Here is a 24,516-nt window from a genome sequence, read left to right as displayed (position 1 = left end):
GCATCAAGAACTTGAAGGGAGAACACTGTCATTAAGAGGGCAATATTTACAGACTGTTACCACTCTCATGGATATTTTTTACACGGGAAAATTGCAGTAACATTTAATTCCTTCTCTTTGTATAGATGGGGCTGTCTCTAAAGCACAGTAATTTTATTAGGGGTAGAAAAGGTAAATTCAGTGAACTCTCAGAGCCGGTGTCTGTGTGTGTGTATTGGTGTGAGAATTGGTTGTAGAGTCCTTAAACCAAAAGTCAAGACAGTTCTGATGAGATATCCTCCCTGTGTATAATGATGACGGTACCCTAGGAGTTTGTTGAAAAGCCTTCATGCACCAGAAATGGTGCAAGATGTGCAGATTGGTAGCACAGTCATACACCTGTTCCAGTTATTGGTGCTCTGCTGTTCCAAACTAGACGTGAGCAGTAGGGATGTTCTGGGAAGAAGTGCCATGTAAAGTTACTTGGCTGGAACCTCTTGTCGTGTTTTACCATGTGCAACAACAGATGGTGAAATCTATACCCCAGAAAACCATCAATAGTGGAGGAGCCACGGTAGCAAACTGGTGAGACAGCTGGGAGCTGGGGAGTTTGGTGGGTCGGATTTTACTCTTGGCTTGCTGTTGGTTTTTTAAATCCATGACCTTTTAAGGTGGTAAAAATAATCACATCGTGTAACATGCACAGATTTATGCCTATGAGGTGTATTAAAAGCATAAACCAATTCTAAAGAAAAAATAAAAAATTCCTTTAAATATTCCTTAAAATCAATGGCTGCAACAGTGTCAAAGTAGATGGTTCTTGCCCTAGAGAAATAAAACAATTCTAAACATCCATATTCAGAAGTCACTTCTACAGTTGCTAGTAACTTAAAATTATTTATGCTTGTGTGTATTTTTTAATGAGTACAAGTACTAAGAAGTTTATTTCTGACATACAAGGGGAAAGTACAAATCCAGAACACTCATATGGTTCCCATTTGACAGAAAGTTTGGTCCAGGGATTGAATGAATTCTGCAGTAGCTGGGACATGCAGGTTTGGTGCACAGAGAAGGATGCTCGTTGAAGACCTCATTTATTGCACTTCTATCCAGCAGTGTGTGTTTAGGGGTCATACAGGCAAGACACTAGACAAAAAAAATCTAGAAATAACTAACTAAACTGGTGCTTGGGCTTTAGATTTCATCTCCCAAAACCAGGTCCTGAGCTGAGTCAGGCTCAGGCTTGAAACCTGCTTGGTCCTGCAGACTTTCTAATTCTCTCCGCACTTCCTGAATGACGCTGCTTTCCTCATAATCAGAGAGAAGATCCTGGGGGATCAAGCTGAGAAAGGGCATCTCATCCACGACTAAGGGATCTTCTTTTTCAGTGTTCTGGGTTTCATTGGCAGACAGCTGACACACAGATGTAGACCTGTGGCTGTTGGAAAAAGGCACATCTGGTCATACAGTACATCATTTTGTGTTCTTCTTCTAGTTCATGAAATTCTCCATTCCCTCCTCACATAAAAACATGTTAAATGCACAACGGATGTACCCCAGCTGACTTCACAAGCATCTGATTCTTACATGCTTGACAGCTGGAGAGTTATAAATGTGATTTCCACATACAGAGATCCTAACAGCACAAAATGTTTGATCCTGGCACACAAGATGTCGGTGGCTCTCAGAAAAAACAGGTAACAAAAAAATGTTACTTGAATCTTTAAATTCGGATAGAAAATTCTGGACAGTTCAGCTATATTCACACCCTAATTAATTTCTGTGTTTCTACATCCTCATCTGAAACATTGTTCTGACTAGACCTGACATTTGCTGACAGATCTTCCCTGAGGTTAATGGTGCATTAACAAAAATTTTGGTGATGAAAGCATGGGATCAGCTCTGCTTGCTTCCTTTGATGACATTTATGAAACAAAATGTTACCCAATTCCTTTTCAAGCATGAAAAAATGTAGAAAGAGTTGGACACAGAAGAGAGAAATAATAATCTACATCTCTATCCCAGCTATGATGTCTTGTTGGAAATTAATATGATGCTGGTAGCATAGGAGCAAACTTGGAGAGTTTATTTCATAGAAAATGTAGGTTTTCTAAAAATGCTTTTAGCAAAACTGAAATGATCTCACTTTCTGCCAGTGAAACTGCTGACAATGCAAAGAACTCATTTTAAAGAAATATTAAAAGCATGAGCTATGAAAAGTTTGTGTTAAAATACCTTTAACATGTCTCACATTGTAAAGCAAGCAAAACATCTGACAGAAGCCCAGTCTCACACAGAAAGTTGGTGGACAGGGACTGCGTGCAGAGGGTTGGAATGATGCATCTCAACAGCTGTTAGTACTGCCTGATTAAAAAGCAGTACCAGCCCCATCAAATCACACACTTAATTCACACCGGATTCATGTGTTGCCAAACTTAGTTGGGCACATTTGTGTGGGACAAAGCAGAAGGTTTCAGTGCTACAGACGAGAGAAGTTGTCAAAACCTTTTCTAGTGAGGAACAATCTGTGTGTTCTCTACCTATTTACCACAGAAATAGACCCCTCAAAAATTTCAAGCAGCTGGTTTGGCCAATTTGGTCCTTACCTGTGGGGCTGGCAGCTCAAGCCACTTGCACAGGGGCAGTGCTCCAGCACTCCATCGGGCTCCAGGTCCCAGGTGATCAGGTTGAGAAGCCTGTTTGAAGGGTCATGGCAGGGTTCACCTTCCTCAGGTAAGGGCGTGCACACAGGAAACAGCAGCTCTGCAGGCCAGAGTAAAGTCATTTTAGGAGAGGTTGTTATCTGTCTGCTAAACTGGGATGACCCCATGTTCAATTCTTTAAGCAAGATATAAAAAGACAGGCTTGATCTCTTTTTAAGTCCACTTACATGTTAGGGAGCTATAGCCATGTTTTTTCCACTAGGTGGGAGTAAGACATTTGAAGTTCATCCTTAATGAGCACGATCAGCTTGACTCAGAGGCCAATGTCAAGACAGTACAGCACAACTCCAGCCCTTGGAGATTCTAAACTCTTCTAATCCCAAGAAAACTAACATTACAGTGAATCCTTTGCAATGAGTAGCATAAATAGTTCAAAATCTGAATAGAAAAATACCTCTCTCCTTTAGAACTCTGTTATTTTGCAGAGGCTGCAAATACAGAGCAATTGTTCAGAGACTAAATAATGAAGTTACAAGAACTGCAACTCAGACATTTAATTTATTTTAGTAATTCTGCTGTAGGCAAAGCTGTCTGATGGCATTTGGGACTTGGCACCTTTGTTTCTACACAGGGCTGAATTTCAGCCTGTGTAAGAAATTATTTTAAAAGGCTGTGTCCTTTGGGTTTCCTCATGTCAGTAACTCACTGTCTCAGTCTGGAATTCAGCTCTTCCAGATGTTCCTATAAAACCTCCCTTCCTCCTCTTGTCTTCAGTCACCTCATACGGCAGGATAAAATATGAGAAGAATTCAAAATCTGAAGTTTTTAAACCAGGCTTGGTCAAAAGACACATATATGTGTGTGTGTGCACAGACACATGTGCTTCAGTGTATCTGACCTATCAGTTCCCAGTTTCAAAACATTATATACTGAGCAGCAAATACTCCACAGTTTACTGAAGTTTTACGTGAAAAATATGCATTGTTATTAGGACAATCTTTTGCAATACTCTAGTGATGAAGAAAGGCCTTGAGGTTGGGCCTAACCTGAAAAACCCTATAGCCCTGCTAAAGCAGAGAGCCATAGAGAATAAAAATTCATTGCTACTAATCAATAGAAAAATTTAAGTTCTAATAAGAGTATTCTATCAATGTTCATCAATGTTCTTACCTATTGATTTATTTATATATATATATATATAGATATAATTTTCTCAATAACTATGTATCTCTTGTTCCTTCCTAACCAAACTTAATACTGAAGGTCCACTATGTAATGCTCCACATTAACATGGGAAAGCTGAGCAGATCCTCTTTACTTTTAAATGGTGTTGGAGCTTTCTCCTTTGTTTTCCTGGAATGCCCTGGTGGCCTGATCCACCAGCAGGCTGAGAGTGGGACAGGCCCAACCATCAGTACAAGGCCTCCTCTGGCTCATAGCAAGGAAAAAAGCTAGGGAAGTATCTACCTGCTGTAGGGAGATGGCTGGAATTGTGTCCTGTCACTACTAAAATAAGGTGAGCTGTGACAAATGCAGTGAGGAACTGGTGTGTATAAACCACCAGAAGAAACTGGACCCCAACCAGACAGGACTGGGGATTGATTTCAGGCCCGAGACCTTCTGCTCTCCCTTCTGTAAATCAAGTTTCACATTCCCATGTGGACTGACAACATAACCTGGGATGTCATTCCTCTGTCTCTGTTGGCTGCCTGGTGTGATGCCCTGGAAGGCTCACATAAAACTTGGAGTATGAAATGTATCTGCACTGTGATTCTGATGCTCTGCTTGCTGAGAGGAAGGAGAAGCCACTTTCACACAGCTCATTAATTTCTTCTGCACATTTTTAATTCTCTTATTTTTGCTTTATTGTGTGTAAATTTGACATAGAGCTCTGCTGCTTTTAAATGCCTAAGACTCCCCTTTAGAAATGTAAATTTTTGTGCTTCTGCTGCTGGTCTCACCTCTAGTGTGCAACAGGCTTTGCTTTCACCAGTGTGCACCCCATCAGGCTGTTTCTCACTCCTAATTCTATCGAAGTTTTATAATGGAGTTAACACAGTGCATTCCACAGGCCAAGGGAGAACAACCTGTTGATTCTGTAGAGATTTAACCATTTTCCCTGGGCTGAAAAGAGCCAAATATCAACGCCCCTGCATGATGAGATGAACAGGATTAACCCCTGAGTACCTTTCTGGAAAGCACAGCACGTTCCAGGGTTGCAGTCGTGCTGGTTCTCACAAATGGTGCCGTTCTCCCCTTTGGCAGTGGCTCTCGTGCACTCGCCCCACACGCAGAGCTGCTCTCCACAGCACTCCACATCCCGTGAGCAGGGCTGCCAAAGGCAAAAGCTCCTGAGAAAACTGGCACTGTAGCACTCATTGCATGTATCACACACAGCTACACACAGAATTAAACCCTGAGCCTGAAGACAAGAGTATGTACTTTAAATATACGTATGTCATGTTCCCGCTGCTCAATAGAACTGCGTCATTTCTCAGGTTGAGCACACATAGAATTATTGCCAGACAGGAACCTCCACAGCAGAGCAGCAGCACTTCATCCAACCTGGCCTTGGACACTTCCAGGGATGGAGCATCCACAGCTTCTCTGGGCAACCTGAGCCAGGGCCTCCCCACCCTCACAGGGAAGAATTTCTTTCCAATATCTAACCTAACCTGCTCTCAGTATGAAGCCATTCCCTCTTGTCCTGTCACTATATGCACTTGCAAAATGTCCCTCTCCAGCTCTCCTGTAGCCCCTTTAGGTACTGAAATGCTGCTCTAAGTTCTCCCGGGAGCCCTCTTTCTGCAATTAAGGGAAACTAAAATTAATAAATGAACCATCATCAATGGAGAACATTACTGGGTTTTTTCCATTGTTAAATGCAGTCAGGAATTTACAGTTTGTTCAGAAGAATTGTTTTCAAAGAGCAAAGCAAAAAAAAAAGTCTTACTAAAATCCTTATTTTAGTTGTAATAAGAACCAGACTTCATTGGTAACTAAGAATCTTTGAAAAAATCTGTCTGAAAAAAATCTCTTTGCAAAACAGAAATGCAAATCTCTAGCTAGAGGTACCTTTGTATGACAAGTGCCCCAGTGTTTCAACTACACACACCTAAGAAATCAACCTAATAAAAACCATGTGAGTCACTTTGTTTCCTTTTTTAGGTAGTCTGATTAACAATCTTAAGGAGTCATAGCAGGTCAGTGTTTCAGCAGCTTTTTCCTGTCTGTGTAAAGCCCTGCCTGGGCAGCCATAAAAAAATCTGTATTTCTTCTCCAGCGGATCCCACAGGCAGTGCTTAACAGAGGGCAAGGTGTAGGACTACACTGGCACTATGAAGACCTGCTAATTAAGTTAAAAAATGCTCTGTAATTGTGGAGGTTCCAGGTTGGGGAATTGATCCCACCTCCTTCAGCCTGAGCTCACTTTACAACAGAAGTGTAGCTAGGATCCAGTTTTTACTTTCTTTATCCTACAAGTGTTCTACTGAGAACTGCAAAGAAAAGGTGGGGAGAGGGGTAGATGTTGGGTCATCCCAATCTTGTGTTTTAATTACACCATGTTAACATAAAAACTTTTTTACCCTCATGCAGAAAGCTTTGCAGCTTCTTTTCCATCAATTTTGACTTGCTGACATTAGCAACAATAACTTACTGAGTTTCTAAAAATCACATTAAATCCCATCTCATTCAGGACTTACTGTGTGCTGGGGCTTGCAGAGCTGACATTTGTATTCAAAGGTGGAGAACTGGCAATACTTCCCTGTTTCACAGTCTTCATCGATGATACACTCCTGAAGGAAAGGATAAAAGCGTGATTTGCCAAAAATTCATGCCTCTCCTTGAAATACCAGAAATTCTTCATTAATTATATTTCTTACTTGGGGCTCCTTGTACAACCATGGTTCTGTAACAGACCAGTGCCCTCTCCCTGGCTTATCTGAATCCTCTGGCCTCAAATTGCTGGGTGGCTTCACTTCTTGAGTGCGTGGCAGTGGGGAGAACACAGGGAGCAAGTGGATATATTTGTGTCTGGTTCATGGGGGGGGGGGGGGGTGCTGTTTTCCCATCTAATGGTTACCTCTTAAAAATTGTGTGATTAACCCTCTTCTCTAAAATGTCCTTTTTTTTTTTCCCTCCAGGCTGGAAACAATGTAGTCAACACCATTCTGAGTCCCCTGTACTCCAGCATTGGTTTGGACCATTGTTAGTGGGAAGGGAAAGGAAAAAGCAAAAGGAATTACACAAAAATCCTTGAATTCTCTGAAGTAAGCACTTGGCTGCTCTTCAGCAGACACTAATCTCACTTGCTGGAGCAGATCATCTGTGCAACCTCTATTGAAAGTTTCCACTAAGCATCTCATTTTCTTCAGATCTTCTCCAGATTCAGCCTTTTGGAGGGTTCTTGCCATGTGTGAGGCAAGGCTGCTCTGCCTGAATCAGCCCTGTCTGAATTACCCACTTTGGCCACCTCAGATGTTTCCAAGCAGTTTGATTACCCAGAACACAGAACACAAGCTAAACACGGTCTAGGGCCTGACTCTTTCCAAGTCAATGACTCGACATTCAAGTTACATGTTTATAATTCAGAAGAAGTCATTTTAGCTGTTTTAAGGAATTAGTATCTCCAGGTCTAGGCTGCTATAAATTACCACAACGTTTTTCAACTTCATTATCCCAGTAGTGTGTGTGTTCCACTTTTTTTTTTTTTTCTTTCCTGTTATGATAAAAATTCTGTTAATGTGAAAAATGTTGATCAGCTGGTGGCAGTAGACTGGGGCAGGAGTGGAGGACTGAGAGCTACATAACCAGGTGGATCAGAATCCAAATATCCAAATGTTATAGAGTATGTTGGAGGTTTTGTGGTTCCCAGTGAGCAGGCAGCCACATCTCTTCAGCAGCCGTGCTCTTCTAGGCCAACTTGTGTAGCTGTTGGTAGCTTTGTTGGCTGCTTTGATGAATCCCCTGTATAAACCATACCCAGAATAGACCCCACTGTTTCACTCCTGTTCCATCCACTCTCAGGCAAACAGCCAGGTCTCGCTGTACTCAGGTTTTCCAACTGTCCTTCTCCATAAAGGAGAAATCTTGCCATAATAGTTTTTAAGCTCATGGAATAACTCTCTCTCCAGCTCTAAAACCACCTAACACCAAAGTTGCAATTCTCCAGTTGCTGCTTTCTCCTGAATTAATGAGTCCCACACCAAAAAACTTTTTCCTCTTACTGAATTGTGTCCCACCAGTTCAGACGTTCAGTTTTATGAGGGTTTCCAGTCAGGGAAAAAAAAAATCCCTTTGTGGGTTTCTTTCCTGGCCTGTAAAAGGCTTCCTTTCACATGATCTCTGGGAAATAGTGTGCCACACTCCAAACCAATTTACTTCACCCAGATATCCATAGTCAATGCAGAACTCAGTAATGCTTACATGCAGATGTGTAACCATATACATTTTTATTATTATTTATTTTTCTTTCTTTAATCAGGCAACAGACCTTTTATAATTCAGCTACATTAACACAGAATAGTTGCTGGACAAGGAGCAAATCTGAACATCTTCATCAGCTGCAACAGATTCTGAACAATCCATTTTTTCCTGGAACTGTGCAAACTAAGTTATTTCTCAGAATATTTTGTCTTTGCAGGAGCTACTGCATAAACTGAGGAGAGGGAGTGTTGGGTTCTGATGTGCAGCAGAGCATACAAGTTGGGCAGATAACTTAAAGGCAGAATCAGCCAGCCACAGTGATAATGATGTACATCCCCCTGAAATCCATTTTTGTGTTATACCAGTTAATTTAATGCTGTGGAAAAGGAATATGCTGTTTGGGAAGTGCTAAAGAATAATACAGAGTGAAAGCAGCATTGCCTGTTTATTAATGGGAGTACTGGGAGCCATAAACAACAGAGGCCAGGATGGAGAATCCCATGCTATGTACCTGTAAGGACTTGCTCAGCATCCTGTGGACTCTCATTATAATATTGTGCTCTGCAGTGAATATCCTGCAGCACCTGGAAGCAATTTGGGCATTAGGATTTGTTCCAAAACCAACAGGGGGAAAAAAAAAGGAAAAAACCAACGAAAAACCCACTCAACAAGAGAATGAAAATCATGGAAAAGATTCCTAAGTCTGCTGAAACAACTGCTGCTGAAAGAAACTTCAGGTTTCTTGTCTTTGGTAGATTATGCCAAAGATTCTTGCTTTCCTAAAGAATGTTTAGTGTCCATTTTATTTGAGAATAAAACAGCGAGTGATGCTGGTGATAGTCAAATACAGCAGCTCCCAGACCACCGAAACAGCTGGTGCAGGACTGTGCAGGTCAGAGCTGCTGGGACAAGCTTTCACAGGAGTGCTTTCCCTCAGGCCTTTGCACACATGGAAAGGCACAAAAGAAAAGAGTTTTCTTCCAGTGTGATGTGCCAATCTGCAGCCCCCAGGGCCTGGCAGGTGCCACAGGCTGTTCTGGCAGACTGCACTGGCTGGTGGGATGTATCCCACTGTGCTGTGCACCACGTCACCCTCTGCCCATACAGCACACCAAGGAGGATAGAGGGACAAGCAAAGAATTTCTCATTTCAAGTTATGAAAGCAGAGCAACATGGCCAGAGTTAACCTAATTTCACACAGAACCCACTTTCTTTGGCAGTGTTCACCTGGTTTCTGTACCTCACTATGGCAGTATTTTTAATACTCTGTTTTGCTGGTGATACAGTATGTACTGAAATAACACTCACTTTCTTTGCTCTTCTTCCCCTTAATCCTTAATTAAAACCCTAAGAGTAGACTAAAAAATACTCTGATCATGTCTAACCTTCAAAATGGACTCACTGATTTTAAATTCATAACTGGCATTTGATTTGTCTATTCCCTCTCCCCACTCACACTCACCCCACCTCCATTCTCAGAAAGTTCTTCTTCAAAGATAACTTTAAACAAAACTCTCTCTTCACTACTCATATCTTCAGCCAATACTTGTCAGGGACTGTCTTAAGTGAGACTTTCCTTCTTTAGTTTAGAACACAAGAAAGCAGAGGAAGGCACTGTCATGACTTAATATACAACTTTTCTGTGGTTCTCTGGCATGAGAACAGTGGGATTCAAGCAGGAGAACCCCTTCTCCCCTCCTTGTGTGATGGCCCAGTTTGCTGGCTTACTGTGATCCAGTTACAGGTGCCTACAAACTTCTGAAGGAGCTGAAGGGAGAGGCAGGATTGTTTTCTGCACAGCTGGTAAGCCAGAACAGCCCTTCCAAAGTGTTCATTCCTAACCCTCTATGGATTTCAGGTTTCCAAGCCATGAAGTAGAGAGGCAAAAATCAATTATTCTGGAGAGGTAAGGAAGTTCTGCCAGCAGAAACACAGCACAGGAAGCAATGCTACTAAAGCAAGTCGTGTGACAATTAGAAAATGAGTTTTAGTAACAACCTTGGAAATGCATGGGGGCATCTCAGCAGTATTCAGGGATAACTGTGCTCCAAAAGCTTCTCTGAACAAAAGCCCCTTTACATGTCTATTAAAAACTCCCCAGACAATGAAATTCCCATTTCAAAAACCTTTAACTCAGGTAGAACTCAGTGTTAACCTCCATGAACCATAGCTACAGATCCTTCCCAAACAGTGCCAGAGCTCACCCGATTGCACCCATGAGACAACAACAATTCCAGCCATGGCTGAAGTGCCATGTTCACATTGGAACTGACATCTCTTAGCAAATAGTCCTTCTAAGAGTTAACATTTCTGTGTTTACAAATCCCCTTCTAGGTTTTGTTTCAATTTCTGCAAGTTGTTTCATGTAGGACTGGTCTCCGTCACTGCAGCAGATGGCAAAAACTGCTGAGTAGTAAGGAAAAAAAAGAAGCATAAAACCTGTTTTATATCCTACATGTATTAAAAAAAAAGGCAGAATTACATAGCAAGGAATACTGTTTTATGGAAACTACTACTTTAATTTGAAATGCAGTAGCATTCCAGTTCCTAATCTCTCAGTTGTCTAGACAGGGCATGTAACGCAGTTGTCTTTAATGAGATATGAATTAATTTGCCTTGAAATACCTCAAAACCTCTGTAATACTTTCCAGCAGTGCAAACCTCTCACTGCTGTCCTGCCAAGTACACAGCACTCGTAAAATTAGGAACTTCTGTTAAAAAAAGACGTCCTGAAAAGAGCAGACATGAGCTGCAAACCGTGGTAGGGGTCACATCCCAGTGCTATGAGGGAAAGCCAGCTCTTTGGGTGGCTCTTCAACAGGAATGTGACTTCTGAGCTCAAAACTAATAAACAACAAAACACAAGTCCCTTGATTTTGTCATGAACTTCTCCATGGAGCTAATCTCATCTGATTCCTTTCCCCTGTTTCCCAGAAGCATTTTAATTGGGAAAATTTCATTTCTGGTTCTCCACATGACACAATATAAATGGATGCAAAATATGTCTTCATGACATAACTGAAGGTGGCCTAAAGGCACTTCAGCTTGGCTTTAGGTACCCAAAGAAACACAGCTATATTAGCTTTAAAATGCTGTTAAAAAGCTGAGGGAATTGAGGCAGTCTGTGGCCCCCACTAAACTGCTCACCACCAAAGCATCCCTTTCTACACCACCTGCTTATTCCCACCACACGAACAGTGATCCTGTCACTGATCAGACCCTTATGCAGTTAATGCTCAGTGTCAAAAGAGGAAATAAAGAAAATATCATCTTACCCACAGCTTCAAGGAGCTGACTCCAATGAAAGAAGAAACTACACCCAAAAAACCAAAACTAAATTCCTCACAAATGCCTCAGAATAATGAGGAAAATGGTGCCTGGATGCTCTCTCAGATCATGCTCTGTTCACTCTTGGTCAAAATCTCTCTGTAAGCCTTGCAATTATTTAATAGCAGGTCATTCTGCAGAAGCAACCACTTCATTTTCTTCCCTCACCCTTTTTTTTCTCAGTAATAATAACCTGATCCTGGCAGGACTACAGCTTCTGCAAACGCTCCCATGTAGGAAACACAGTGCCAAGTACTCATTTCAATCTATTTTGCAATGGTATCAAAGTGGGCACATGAGAAGAACTATTCTAATTTGGTATAAAACCCCCATAAATTATATATCTGACAGGTAATTAACTTAGTCTGGAAACTAAGAGCTATCCAGCGTAGAAAGAATAAAAGAACTGTGTCTATGTGTGCGTATATGTATATATCTATATCTATATCTATATCTATATATATATATGTGTGTATATGTGAGGTCAAAATACTGATGCATGCTTATAAACAAAGTTTTCCTAATAAGTTTGCAATTAATGGTCTTAACAGAGAAATGCATCTACCTGTGGATCTGTTAACTGGAGAACAACAATTCTTTAATCTTTGATAAGCAGAAGCTGTGTCTAAATACTCGTGGTCTGAGACATCCTGGGTTTTATTCCAAATGTCCTGAGCTCCAGTAGCAGTTGTGGAGCCACTGTAGAGCAGTGCCACAAAGCTCCAAAGTGCCATTATTTGTAAGTAGCAGTAATCACACAAAGACACAGCTTTGATGCAATGATGTTCCCTGGGAGCTGAATTTTAATGCCGGCCGCTCTTGTCTCTACAATTGGCAGCTACAAACTTTCCATGATTCACTACTGAACTATGTCAATTTTGCAAATTTGTACAAGCAAAACAACACAGAGTAGCTGTACACAGTGAGGATGTGAAACAGCTGGGTGAAAAGGAAAGCCTTTGAAAACAAGATTTCTGTACTTAGTAGCTGCTGGCTAATCTTAATCACTAAACTAAGAGTAGCACACTGAGAGTAAGATGCTGACCTGTGCCCCATCCCTCACAGAACTGATTTCAAACCCTGAATTTTATGGGATTTGTTCCTATATAATATACTTTTTTTGGTAGTCTACAGTTGGAACAGACTTATTAATTGTGCTTAAGGTGCCAGCCAAGGATAATAATACTGGAACAGAAGTACACTGGTAAGGATTCACATTCAATGGATTTTGCCCATGGCAGAGTTGACAGCATAAGACACTGCTGTTACTGTAGAAGAAATCAAATAGTTTATTTTCCATGAGCTGTAGGTGGAAGAAGAAGGGGTTTGAATTAAAGCAATAGCATTGGAATAAATCATCTCCAGCACTCAAGGATTTTGGGAACACGGAATCCATGTCTGCCTAAGGATGGAACAGGCATCTGGTTCATAGATGTTGACTCTTCGAAGCTTCTTCAAGACCTCCTCTGTGGGGCATTTCTTGGGATTACAAAAGCCTTTTTTATTCCCTTAATTTAATTTTCCAACTGAAATCATGCGCCTAGAGGATATCAACAACATGAGATGACAACTATTCATGAATATTCATTCCATTTCCTAAAAAAACACCAATGAGGAAGAAGGGGAAAGGGGTCTTCAGCACACTCCTTTTCCAAAAGGGACATGAGAGTATGAGCGTGTTACAGATTTCCACCACGTATGAAGTCCAAGACAAACACCTACCAGGGGACCAAAACTTTCCCTTGCTGACAGCTGTGAGCTCTCTTGGACCCAGAAAACCCACTGAGGCTCCCCTTTGCCTGACACCATGATGTCAAACTCTCTGTGTGCTGTAAGATACTGCTTCTCCCCCTGGACTTCCTAAGGGAAGAAGTTTGAGGGATTCCTCATATGATATAAATTCACAAGCAGGCTCTGAGTCATTTCCAGACAGAATAATGAGTAAACAGATCCAGAATTCCCACCCCACCCTGTATATCTTTTGTACAACCATGCTGTATTACAATATATTACTAACTGGAAGGGAGAGTGGACTTGTTAGGAAGGAAAGAACCAGGACAGGTGGGACAGGTGGAGGGGGGTTCTCTGTAAGCTGCAGAGGTGAAGAACCACGAGTTGGCAGCTGATGCACTCACCAGTGGTGTCCCTCAGTGCTAGCAGTGACCCAGCCCCTGCAAAGGCCAGGCAGACACTCACTGCACAAAAGATGCCAAAATGCTCTTTTGTGAATCACATGGGAGGAAGAACAAAGTTGAGACTCACTCAGCTGACACAGAAACGCATTTCTCAAGGCATTGCATTTGAAGCCACCATTCTACAGTGCTTCTTTCCTTCCTTTCTTCCTTCCTTCCTTCCTTCCTTTCTTTCTTTCTCTCTTTCTCTCCCTTTCCTTCTCTTTCTGTCCTTTCTTTCGCCAAACCTTTGATGAAACAGAACTAAACAGAAACAACTTCACCACTTTCCTTCAACTTCCATGGTTTAGCTTAATAAATCATAGTACAAAACACCATCAAGCTGGACCGGTAGCATCTCACACCTCTTCCTGACTCCAAACAACTGCACAGAAGGCCGAGGAATCACCGATCACACTCATTCTCTCTCCTCCTACTCACTGGTATAAAACCAGTCCCATCCTACAGATTTTGTAGAATCTAACCCTCCTAAAGCCCAGGTGAAGGTTAGATAAGACTTAGGCTCATCATATATGTGTCACAGGGCCAACCTCCCGGCCACTGCAAATTCTGCCACCTTACCTGTGACAACACAGATGTAACCAGCTGCAGATTTCACCCACTTATTTGCATCCTTTGTATCTATCTCAACCAATCTAAGATTATAACAGATGCAAATAAAAGATAAAAAGACAACATACCTATGCTATACATCCAGTGCTGTAGCCTGTATTTCCTGTAGCTTTAGCTACTGTTGTTACCCTGCCAGCTAAGGCTTGCTGTTTAATTAGATAATATGGTTTCGGCTAAAATCTCAAATAAGCAGCTGCTGGAGCCAATGGATTCAGTCATGTAATCAAAACCAGTGGAAAAAAATTCTCATTTGCTTTAAAGCTTTTCCTCTCATGAGTAATTTGCTACATGTGTATGGCAAGAGGAAAGAAACACTGCTGATGGACCTTCAATAAAGATAATCCATACTGATCTCTTAACAGATGTCACAAAATTGCCACCAGCTCACACGAAAGAGTCACTCTCCTGACTGTATGTTACCTTAAAGAGAAGACTAAAAAGCCCCATTTCTCTGAGAATAAATATGTTGATCTAGGAGAGGCAGAAAGTAAAATCATTCATGGTGGTTTGTTTTTGTATCCCCCTACAACTCGGACATGATCTGTAAAAGACAATCACACAGGCTTGGATACCCAAACCCAGCATGTTATGAGCAGGAAAACTGAACCAAAACCAGGGAAAAGGTAAACAACCTCCCTTTGACTCTCACTACTCCCTTATCACGGCTTGTTGGCAGAAGAGATGTGGCAACCAATGTGCAAACAAGGGAGAAGCGGGAAGCTTCATTCCTCCCTGCCCATGGAAAACTTCAGACAAGGCAGGATTTGTACCCACAGCTAACAAGAATGCTGTGAGCTTTAGAAGTGGTGCATGGACACTGGTGAAGCACTGGCTAGAAGAGAAAGTTTTGGACCCTTCAGAGGAACTCACTGGTTTACCAGTCTGTTCTTACTAACCATGCTGAGAACATTGAATCAGTTCTAGGCACTGTCACTGTGTTACAGCAATAGCTTATTTTTGGCAAGGAGAAATTCAGCACAGGAAAAGCTTTCCCTCTTCAGTATTTAGCTACTCAAAGGGCAATAGTGCAGAGAGATAAAAACGGTGAGGTGGCACTTCAGCCAACTTGATTTTGCATTAAAATATTCTTTTTCTTTGGGGTTTAGCTGGAACAGAAATACCACATTATAGCACAGGAGGATGTGGCAAATTTTTTAACAATTCTAAATACAGGCATAAACTGGAATTGCTAATGAAGACTTTTGGAATATTTGTTAGTACTACACAGTTTTGTTTCCCTAACTTGACAGAAAAAAACCAACTTACACTAAACTAGACTAATAGGAAATACTAAAGGAATCCTTGTCACTCTCTTAATAGTTTTTTTCCGTACTAACAAAGTAAACTTACTAAAGCTATCTGAGCTGCTTCAGACTCCCACTGATACAAATGAGAGCAGGATTTGATACCTTTAATTAGGAGTAACCCTTTTGCTGTTGCATCAGTTACTTGCCTGGAAATCTAAGCCGCCATTTAAGAGCAAAAAAACCCCAGTGATACTGATCTGTGTTCTCAAACCTTTGCTGGTTGTGTTTTCAGCCAAAACACCTGCCTGGCTTGCCTCACCTCTCAGCAAAAGGCACCTTGCTTCTCCTGCCTCTGATAAGGTCTAGCAGCTGCTCCCAGCTGCTTGTTTGCTCAGGGCCATCGAGCCCGAGAGCCGAGTGAGTGCATGGAAACCACAGCCTCACTTCTCACACCGTGGCCACTGCACCTCCACAGCGTTACAAAGCACTGATGTTTGTGCCCACTGGCCACTCCTGCTCCTCTGTGCGCACCCATGACTTTCCACACAGCGTTCTCTGAGAGAAAACCAGCTCAGGATGGACTGAGTTTAGCAAGCAAAGATGTGGACACTGAGGAAGGAGTGTGTCAGGCAGCTGGCAATTACAGAGATTTCCCACCTTCCTCTTTGTACAGGATCAGACTTGACACTTGTATTTCAAACTCCTTCTGGCAGGTCTTTCCATTCACTGAGGCTAACATTCAGATATTTTTTTTGGCCATGGCCCAGTGAACATCAGATGATTGTCAAAAACACTGGGTTTAGATACACTGTGACTGACAATAAGGCCATCCTATCATCCATGACCTAAATTAAATCTCTTAATATCTTTTGCATCACTAAGGAGCATTTGCTGCTTATGGAGTCAGCTATGAAGTCTCACATATGCACACAGTCCATCACACCTTTCATACAAGAAGAATATGTCCCTCTCTACAAAAAGATTCACAGCCTGAAAATACTCCAGATTAACTAGAGCAACTCAAAATGCTAATTGAGCATTCTTCTCATCTTTGGCTAAATCCTGTTTTCCTTTGCACCCTTCTCCACGTCATTTTCTACTCTAACAAACACAAGCTACTTGTCCTCAAGAGCTATTCACACTTGCCCCAAAGCTTTGTGTTCTACATTGTCAAGACTGAAACTGAAAAGGGAACAAAAAAAGGGGGTTCAGTAAAATGGTAAGAATTGGTTAAGGATGTCTAACCCAGCCTGTCTGAGGAGCCATGGCTCTCTAAAACAAGTACAATTTGCCTTATCTACTCCTACAGCAAGGATTACCTAAAGAGGGGGTGTTGTGCAAAGAACTGCACTGGTCCAGTGATTATTGGAGCACAGCAGGCTGGACAGCTAACAGAAAAGCAAACTTAGAGTACCAAGGAATTAAATTATTAAACACACAAAACCTACCAGATTTAGATATTACGTGATTTTTGGCTAGACTGAGACCAGGATTCCAACTCAGGAATGCACTTACTGTGTCTATTGATAGTTTGAGGTTGCTGAGTGCAAGTCACCAGGGACTAAAAGTGCTGTGAAAAATTAAACAAAAAAATTGGACCCAAATATAAGACTGTCCAAAACAAGAGTCCTCCCTGAGACATAAGGGAGCAGAAATCAACACCAAGATGCTGCATTTTCAAATTTCTGCCATTGACTCCTCTCCTACAGTGATGCTGATGGAAAAATTGCAATTTCCATTCCATTGATTGTTCCTTCCCAATTTCCAAAGCTTCCTTTCTCTACAGCACTGGTAGGAACTCCTCTCCTGGAGCAGTATGGGCCTCAAGGAGAGCAACTCCAGTACGTGTGGCTGAGAACATGTTTGGTGAAATCATATACAAGTTGCCCCAACAGGAACCAAGTGGTTACTTTGGCAGTTCTGGACATCAGCAGAGAAGTGGGAGCTTGAAGACCTGCAGCTTAACCATTTAAACCACTATTTTTCTCTAGAAAAGGGGGAAATTGAGCTATTTTCTTTCTTTTTACTGCTGGAATAAAGATGAAGGCTGAGAAAAGGTTTAAATGAGGCTGTTATAAAAGGGATGCCACCCATTCTGTCTGTACAGACAAACCAGGACCTGCCAGCTCAGCTTGTAAACCCAGTTTCACAGTGAAACCTCCCTGCCCAGAGCTCCAGGGGTGCCAGCAGCAGCCTTTCTTATGGAGATAAAGGCCTGGGCATCACAGGATCTCCTCCTAAGGACGTGCTGGTGTTTGAAGTCCCTCTCTGAGCAGCTGCTGTGTTTGCAGAAGGTGTGTCCCAAATAACAAGTGTGCACACAGGCACACACCCGCATGGTGGAGGAAGGGCAAGCACCTCGCACAGAATCGCACCGAGGGCAGCTCTCCTCACCCTCCCACAAAGGAACTTTGACCTGTGCTGCACAACTAAAGAGAAGGCACAGCCATGCCCTCAACAGCCTCTGCCACCAGGGACAAGCAAAAGAAAGGAATCTGCTCCACAGCGCCAAAGTGAAATGAGAAATGCATTATATCCTTCCAGTTGCCTGGTTCACTCGCCCTAGATACCAGCATCTTTAAAAATCTCTTTCAAAAAAGAGAATTGAAACCAACCAGATATACTTCCATTAAACTTTGAAAAAGAAAAACCCAAAACAACACAAAAATCAACCTTGCTAAAAAGAAGATACTGCTTTCTAAAATTATTTCTCGAATTACTGGAGACAAGAAAAAAGCTCAGGTACACTAGCTTTGAATTGGAAGAGAGAGCTTATGTAAAATACTACTCTGAATGGAAGTGAGAAGAAATGCAACTAAATCTTTGTGTAGCAAACCTTACTAGTACCAATTTTGTTTCCTTTTATTTTTCATCCTTGCTTTCCCTTGGTCAGGCTAATGTATCACAACTGAAACAGGTCTAGCCAACAAGCTAGAGAAGGTTTTGATTTTCAGAGGATAATGGGGAATGCTATTATTTTTGCTGTGCTCTGTGCTTGAACTTTTGACTGAAAATACTCTATTAATTTGCAAGCTAACCAGTGCTCCCTGGAGAAGTAAATTACAGAGTATTTGAGCCTTAAATCCAGGAACAAATGGATGCCAGGCCCTCCACAGACTTTATGCCCATCCAGCTACCTCTTGCCTGTGTTTGGCCTCTATAAAAACACGAGTCTGCTGGATTGAAGCCTGACATCAGTAGGGGTGACTGCCAGCCCTCAGTGATATCCGAGAAAGTGAATGTGAGTCTGGGAATGTAAATGGGGCCTCCCAATAATGCAGCACCTCTGAGGAGCTGGACTGCATTGCCAGAAATGGCAAAGAGCCCAACTCCCCTTCTGGAGACTTAAAACACCGATAGCCTCCTGGCCATAAAAGCACTGCCAAACGAGCCATCAGTAACAAAGAGCAGTCTAAGGAGAATGCTTCTGTGAGGCAGAGCCAGGAAGAAATACTCTGAAAGGAAAAGTCTGTGTGTGGAGGGTGTTCCCTGACGCATCTGCACTTCATGTACCTGTACACACTTATATTTATATGCACTATTTGTGTATGTATTGGTACCTGCTTCAGGAGGACAAGCACTGTGATTTAAAAGGCAGGCACAACCTGTTTCCCACAAAGCTGCTTCTCCAGTGCTGGATTTCATTCCAGCCAATAAGTGGATTTACTATTGCAATGCAGACACATCTTTGCCTTCTTGGGAGGCTTTTGGGTCATCTCTCAAAGCCCAAAAAGGTCACATGAAAAACTTCCAGTGATTTCAGAGGCTTGTAACTCAGCACAGAAAATAAATGTAAACTGAGGAGGTGTAGGGTTCCAGTTATCACAAATTACTGCAGTAATAAATTACACAGAGTTTGAATTTCAAAACAGGTGGTTTAGGAAGGTGCTTGGAAAATTCTTCTTTTTACCACCCAAATTTGTACCTAAAGTGCAGGAGCTGTGGGAATCCTTAACTTTTATAAGGCAAGCCCATAAACTCAACCTATGAAACCAGTGGAATCACTCCTCCACCATCTATTGGTCTGTGAAGCCTGTGGCCTGGAGAGTGACTGGCACACGTCACAATGCCACACAAAACTTCAGGTATGAAAATTTGTGTGCATAAAAATGACCTAAGGGCCCAGTGCAAAGTTTTCTGCAGCTCATTTCCCAATTCTTTTACCTTAAGTTTACAGATCTAAGCAACAGTGCCTTTTAATTTGGGCAAAAATTTTCTTCTACTTCATAGATCTCTCCTCAGCAGCACCTTTTTCCTTGCTGTAACACAAATCTTCCAATTCTTAATTGCATTACTCCTACAACATTTCTGTGCCCTTGCAGTACCAAAAGTGATTCATATTCCTCCTTAATGTTTAAAGTCTGCAAGCATCTTCAGATTTACTTCTGCTAGGCATCTCTCAGTCAAATTAATTTCAGGCTCTCCTTAAATAAGGACCAAGTCCATCCGTAGGCTGCTTTTCATTTAAGTTGGCAACCTCTAAATAAGGTGTTTGTACCAGGGGCATGCTGAAAGTTCAAAATGAGTGTGTGTGGGGGAAATAAACATTAACAACTGCAGTTCTGTTTCAGCAGCTGCTGCAGTGGGGATGCTGGCGAGCAACGCTCCGCGGGATGGAAGCGATGAGGAGCTGACAGGATCAGCCCTGGTTGTTCTTGGTTCAGAGCTGCATAAAGGCTGCCACCACAAAGCCTGGCAAAAATGTGTGTTCAGCCCTCAAACTCTTCAGCTGGAGCACTAAGAACAGTATGAGTTCTGGATGCAGCACTGGCTTGGTAAGCGAGGCAAACTTCCCATATGGAAAATGCAGCTGTACCTTGATACATGAAGCTTCTAAGGAACTGTGTATGAACCTGGGAGGAAGTTAATTTAGAAATACTTTTTACAGCTGTGAAGAATGATTAGACACCACAGGCAAGCCAAATACATTATGAAACATCACTAGTGTTGTGTTCCAGTGCTTAGAAGGTTAAAAAGTTTGCCTTTGTACACTGGATTTGAAGATGATTATCACGTTTGCTTGGAAAAAAACCCATTTGGATTGTCTTCATTGCATATAATCTCATTATTAAAAAGCACTGTGTAGGATGTTAACACTTTGTATAAAAGCAGATGTAATTTAGAATAGCTACAATTTATTTTACACCTTGACTTTTCACTTAAGCTACAAGCTTTGCCAAATAGTAAAAAAAAGTAAAGTTGCTTGTGTATGCTGTATTTTGCTACTTGCCATATTCAAACTTAAACAGCAGTATAAAAATATGAGCTGAAAGAGGGAAAACTTCAGAAAAGAGGCACTAATTTCAGGTTCTGTGCTCATTAAAACTAGAAACTACTGCCATAAGTTTTTCTTTTTTCAGTGTTTTATAAAATAGTTACAGAGCTGCTTCTCTGAAAGATCTGGAGGTAAGTTACTCTAAAAAAAGCCAGGACATGTTAAAGTAAGTCAAACCACAAACTATTAGTCAGAGGAAGCCAGCTATCAGAGGAAACCTGGCAAGGCCAGTCTTACTAAGAGCACAAAAAAGAGTCCATTTTGGTAAGACTGTAACCAAAGAAAACCCAATTTTTTTAAGTAGTAGTATGTGCTGAATGTCTCATGTGACTACTGATGTTTAGCAAATGGACCTGTGCTTGCAAGACTCAGGTAAAGAATATTCTTGCTTTTTAAACTTCTTTGAGAGTCCTTAAACAACCATATTTTGAGAGCGGAGGAGATTTATTGTCCCGTCTCTCTCCCTTCTCCTCAAAGTGACATTTCATAACCAGTTGTCCATCGCTGTGTTAGGCTAAAAAGCAAATAGAGCCATATGTTGTTCCACAGATTCCCCATAAATAGAAGATTTGGGGTTATTTTCAATTGTTAAAAGTCTATAAAGCAATTTTTTTTTGTGGAAGACAAGGTCACTGTTATACTAAGGGTTTATCCACACTCACTGGAAAGGGCAGTGTAACTATCTTTTTATAATTAACATTTGTATTTAACAGACAAATTGAATGTTCAAACAGGTCAACTAACCACAACACTGAAACTCTGTTTCCAGTTAATAATATTTCTAAGTTAAACTAATTAAAAAACACAAACATTTTTGACTGCTTACTCCAATGGTTTTGTGTGTTTTAAAAGATTCCAAAATTTTGTTAGGTGAACTCTGTCACAGTCTTCTGAACAAGGAACCCAAAGTATTTGTTTGATTTTCAAAAGGAAAGAAAAGTGCTCACTTACATGATTTCTCTTGTTTTCTCCATCTCTTATAGATGTAATAACTGTCTCAGAAAAAACTGTTGATCCAGTTTTGTTATCTGTAACCTGATACAGGAAAAGAACAAAACATCAAACTACAGTTTTTATGAGTCCTTTGTGACTCTCCGTCCTACATTCTGCAATAATTAACCCGCTCCCATCCCCTCTTTTATTCCCATTTTGCTGTCACTCTTAATAAACCCTAATCTGAGGGGGGAAAATAGATGACAGGGCTACCTCCTTTCCTATTTAAAATGACACTGTAAAGAAGCTAACTGAGCAGGAGATGGTTGGGGTTTTATTCCCCATGCCATAGCTGTATCTGTGTCCTATTTTTAGCAGGCACTTTTTCCAAAATAAATTATTATTTCACACTAACCTTTCATGATGTGTCCTAAACACTGTGATTAGGCAAGCACAGGAGATACAATAAAACCCCAAAGTCCTTATCATCAGGGAAGTTTACATTCCAAATTATTGTGTGAATAAACATGTAAAATTGGGGTCTTTTTTTTGAAGAAAAGGTGTGTAAGAATGGAGAGCTCACCACATATAAGTTTTCTCATACCTTATCAATTTCTTGATGAGTCTGAACAGTTCTGTTGCCCACTCTGGTTTCCGTGTTGGACTCGTTATGGTAGTTGGGAGGTAAGCTTTCAAAGCTGACTTCTGACAGCTTTTTTGCCCCTTCCTCTTCAGCTTCCATCTGCCAAATTTAGAAAAAAACCCCCAAACAACTGAAAATTAGCAGAAATGTCACAAAAGAGACCGAGCCATGCCTCCCGCGCAGGCCCCAGTGACGGACGCTGCCTGCTCCAGACCCTGCCTGCAGCAGCTCTTGAATGGGCCAGAAAAGCAGGGCTGAGCTGAACCCTTGAGCTCTGGGCTGTTTAAGCCCAAGTCAGTCCCTGTGAGGGGAAAAAGCGTGCAGGGTAATGGCAATTTGGTATCTGCAAAGGCTGATGCCAGTCAAGAGCCCAGCTTTTCTGTTCTTCACAGAAAACCACTGAAGACTTCACACAGACTTTCCGATCTGACAAAGAAGAGAAAATATTCTGGAAAGAGAGAGAAACATCTACAAAGCCCCTTGAAGTCAACAGAAGCAGCCCTATAGATGAGGGTGCACACATCCAGAATTTCATTCTCTCTTTCAGTTCCTACTGTCTTTGTTTGTGGGATGAAGAAGGGCGTGAATCTTGTAAACACACAAGAATAAATCATGCCCTTTTGTTATTTGCAACCACTGTAACAGAGCTAGGAGGCCTCAAGTTCAACCAGGATGAACAACAGGATTTTTCCAAAGACAAAACGTCTCTTCTTGGTGTGTCTGTTTATTTTAAACAACAGTTGCAAATCTCTCTGAGTCCAAACCATTTACCTCCTGAGACTCTGCTCAAACAATTCACACTTTGTGCTGTACACAGACCATTCCTCAATCCAGAGCTGACTACAGAAAGAGTAAAACAGGCAGAAATGTTGATTACATCCTTAAGCATCTTTGCAGCATTGTAAAGAATGGTTTGTCTCAGTGTGTGTGCAGTCTAAATGAAGTGGATGACAGAGGCAGATTTCAGCAACCGTCCAGATGACTGTAAAAGTTCAGAAATTCTCTAATTACAGTAAAGCAAGGTCTGTTTCTCAAGCAGGCAGTCAGTTAAAGGTTTTTGTAGACTATGTATTTTTGAATGAGGGGAAAAGAGAACTTGAAAGGAAGATCCTTAACAGGAAGGGGAATAAAAAGCACACAAGAAAGGGCAGTGCTGGGACAAGGTGTTTTGACAGCCATATACAACAATGGCTTGGGGATTGGTCTCAGTTCCTGGCTTTGAAACCTGTGCGATTCTGGGCCAGCAATTTGAGATCAAGACACGCAATTACATCACAAGCAAGCTGCTCCTCCACACATTTTCAGGACACGTACAGCTCTGAATCCTGGTTTGGGATACCCTCGTGCGCCTTAGCTCCTGCTGCACAGAGACAATCAAGTAACTCTTCCCTTCCCTCCTCCCCTCGCCACGTCCTGCTCCTTTCTCTCTCCGGGATCCAGCCGCACCATCGCCTCGCTGGCCCGGGCCACCCCGGGATGCGCACACAGGGCGAGCCCCGAGGGGCCGGCGGACACCGAGCCGGGGGGCCCCGCGCTGCCCAGCCCGGAGCTCGGGTCCGGCCGCGGCTGCTCCCGGCGGGGCCGGCCCCGGCTCCTTTGCGGCCGGCGGGGATGCGGAGCGCGGCCGGGATGCTGCCGGCGCTGCCCGCAGGTGCGGCCCGCCCGGGGAATACGTGAGGAGGGAACCCCCCGCGCCCCCCGCCGCCCCCGCACCTCCTGCACGGCGTTGCGCAGCTTGTGCTGCGTGTCCTCCATCAGCGCCTCCACCTCCCGCAGCATCTCGCCCAGGCTGGCCGCCCGCCGCCGCCCGCCGCCCGCCGCGGGCAGGCACAGCGCGGCCGCCAGCGCGGCCCCCAGCGCGGCCACCAGCGCCCATCGCCGCATCCCGCTGCCCCTCCGCTGCCCCTCCGCTGCCCCTCCGCTGCCCCTCCGCTTCCCCTCCGCTGCCCCTCCGCTGCCGCGGCCCCTCCGCGCTCAGCGCCGGCGGGCGGGACGCGGCCGGGGCGGGGCGGAGCGGGGCGGGCGGACCCTCGGCCCCCGCCGGAGCCCCCGCCCTGGGAGCGGGGAGAACGGGAGGGGAAGGATGCTGAGAGAGGCGGGGAGGTGCCGAGGCAAAGGAGCAGCGCGGGTTTCCCGTTCAGACCCGAGACCTTTCGCTCTCTCGGTGTTTTGAACAGGTTTGATGGGAAGAGGAAGGTGCGAGCTGCGCGGCACCTCC

At 42.8% G+C, this 24,516-nt stretch overlaps 1 protein-coding gene across 1 annotated transcript; it reads right to left on the bottom strand.

Annotated features, from left to right (window-relative positions):
- Window positions 1-686: 686 nt before the first annotated feature.
- Window positions 687-24,287, bottom strand: DKK3 (dickkopf WNT signaling pathway inhibitor 3). Its single transcript, XM_039551858.1, has 7 exons — window positions 24,012-24,287; window positions 22,260-22,397; window positions 21,674-21,757; window positions 6,347-6,439; window positions 4,830-4,974; window positions 2,586-2,742; window positions 687-1,417 (listed from the first exon to the last, which is right to left on the bottom strand). Exons 1-7 carry the CDS (start codon window positions 24,180-24,182, stop codon window positions 1,174-1,176), a joined length of 1,032 nt encoding a protein of 343 aa, XP_039407792.1. The 5' UTR covers window positions 24,183-24,287; the 3' UTR covers window positions 687-1,173.
- Between the last annotated feature and the right edge of the window lie 229 nt (window positions 24,288-24,516).

The sequence above is a fragment of the Corvus cornix genome, chromosome 5, assembly GCF_000738735.6.
Source record: "Corvus cornix cornix isolate S_Up_H32 chromosome 5, ASM73873v5, whole genome shotgun sequence".
Classification (NCBI taxonomy): domain Eukaryota; kingdom Metazoa; phylum Chordata; class Aves; order Passeriformes; family Corvidae; genus Corvus; species Corvus cornix.
The sequence above is the reverse complement of the archived record's forward strand: the minus strand, read 5'-3'. Positions and strand labels throughout refer to the sequence as shown.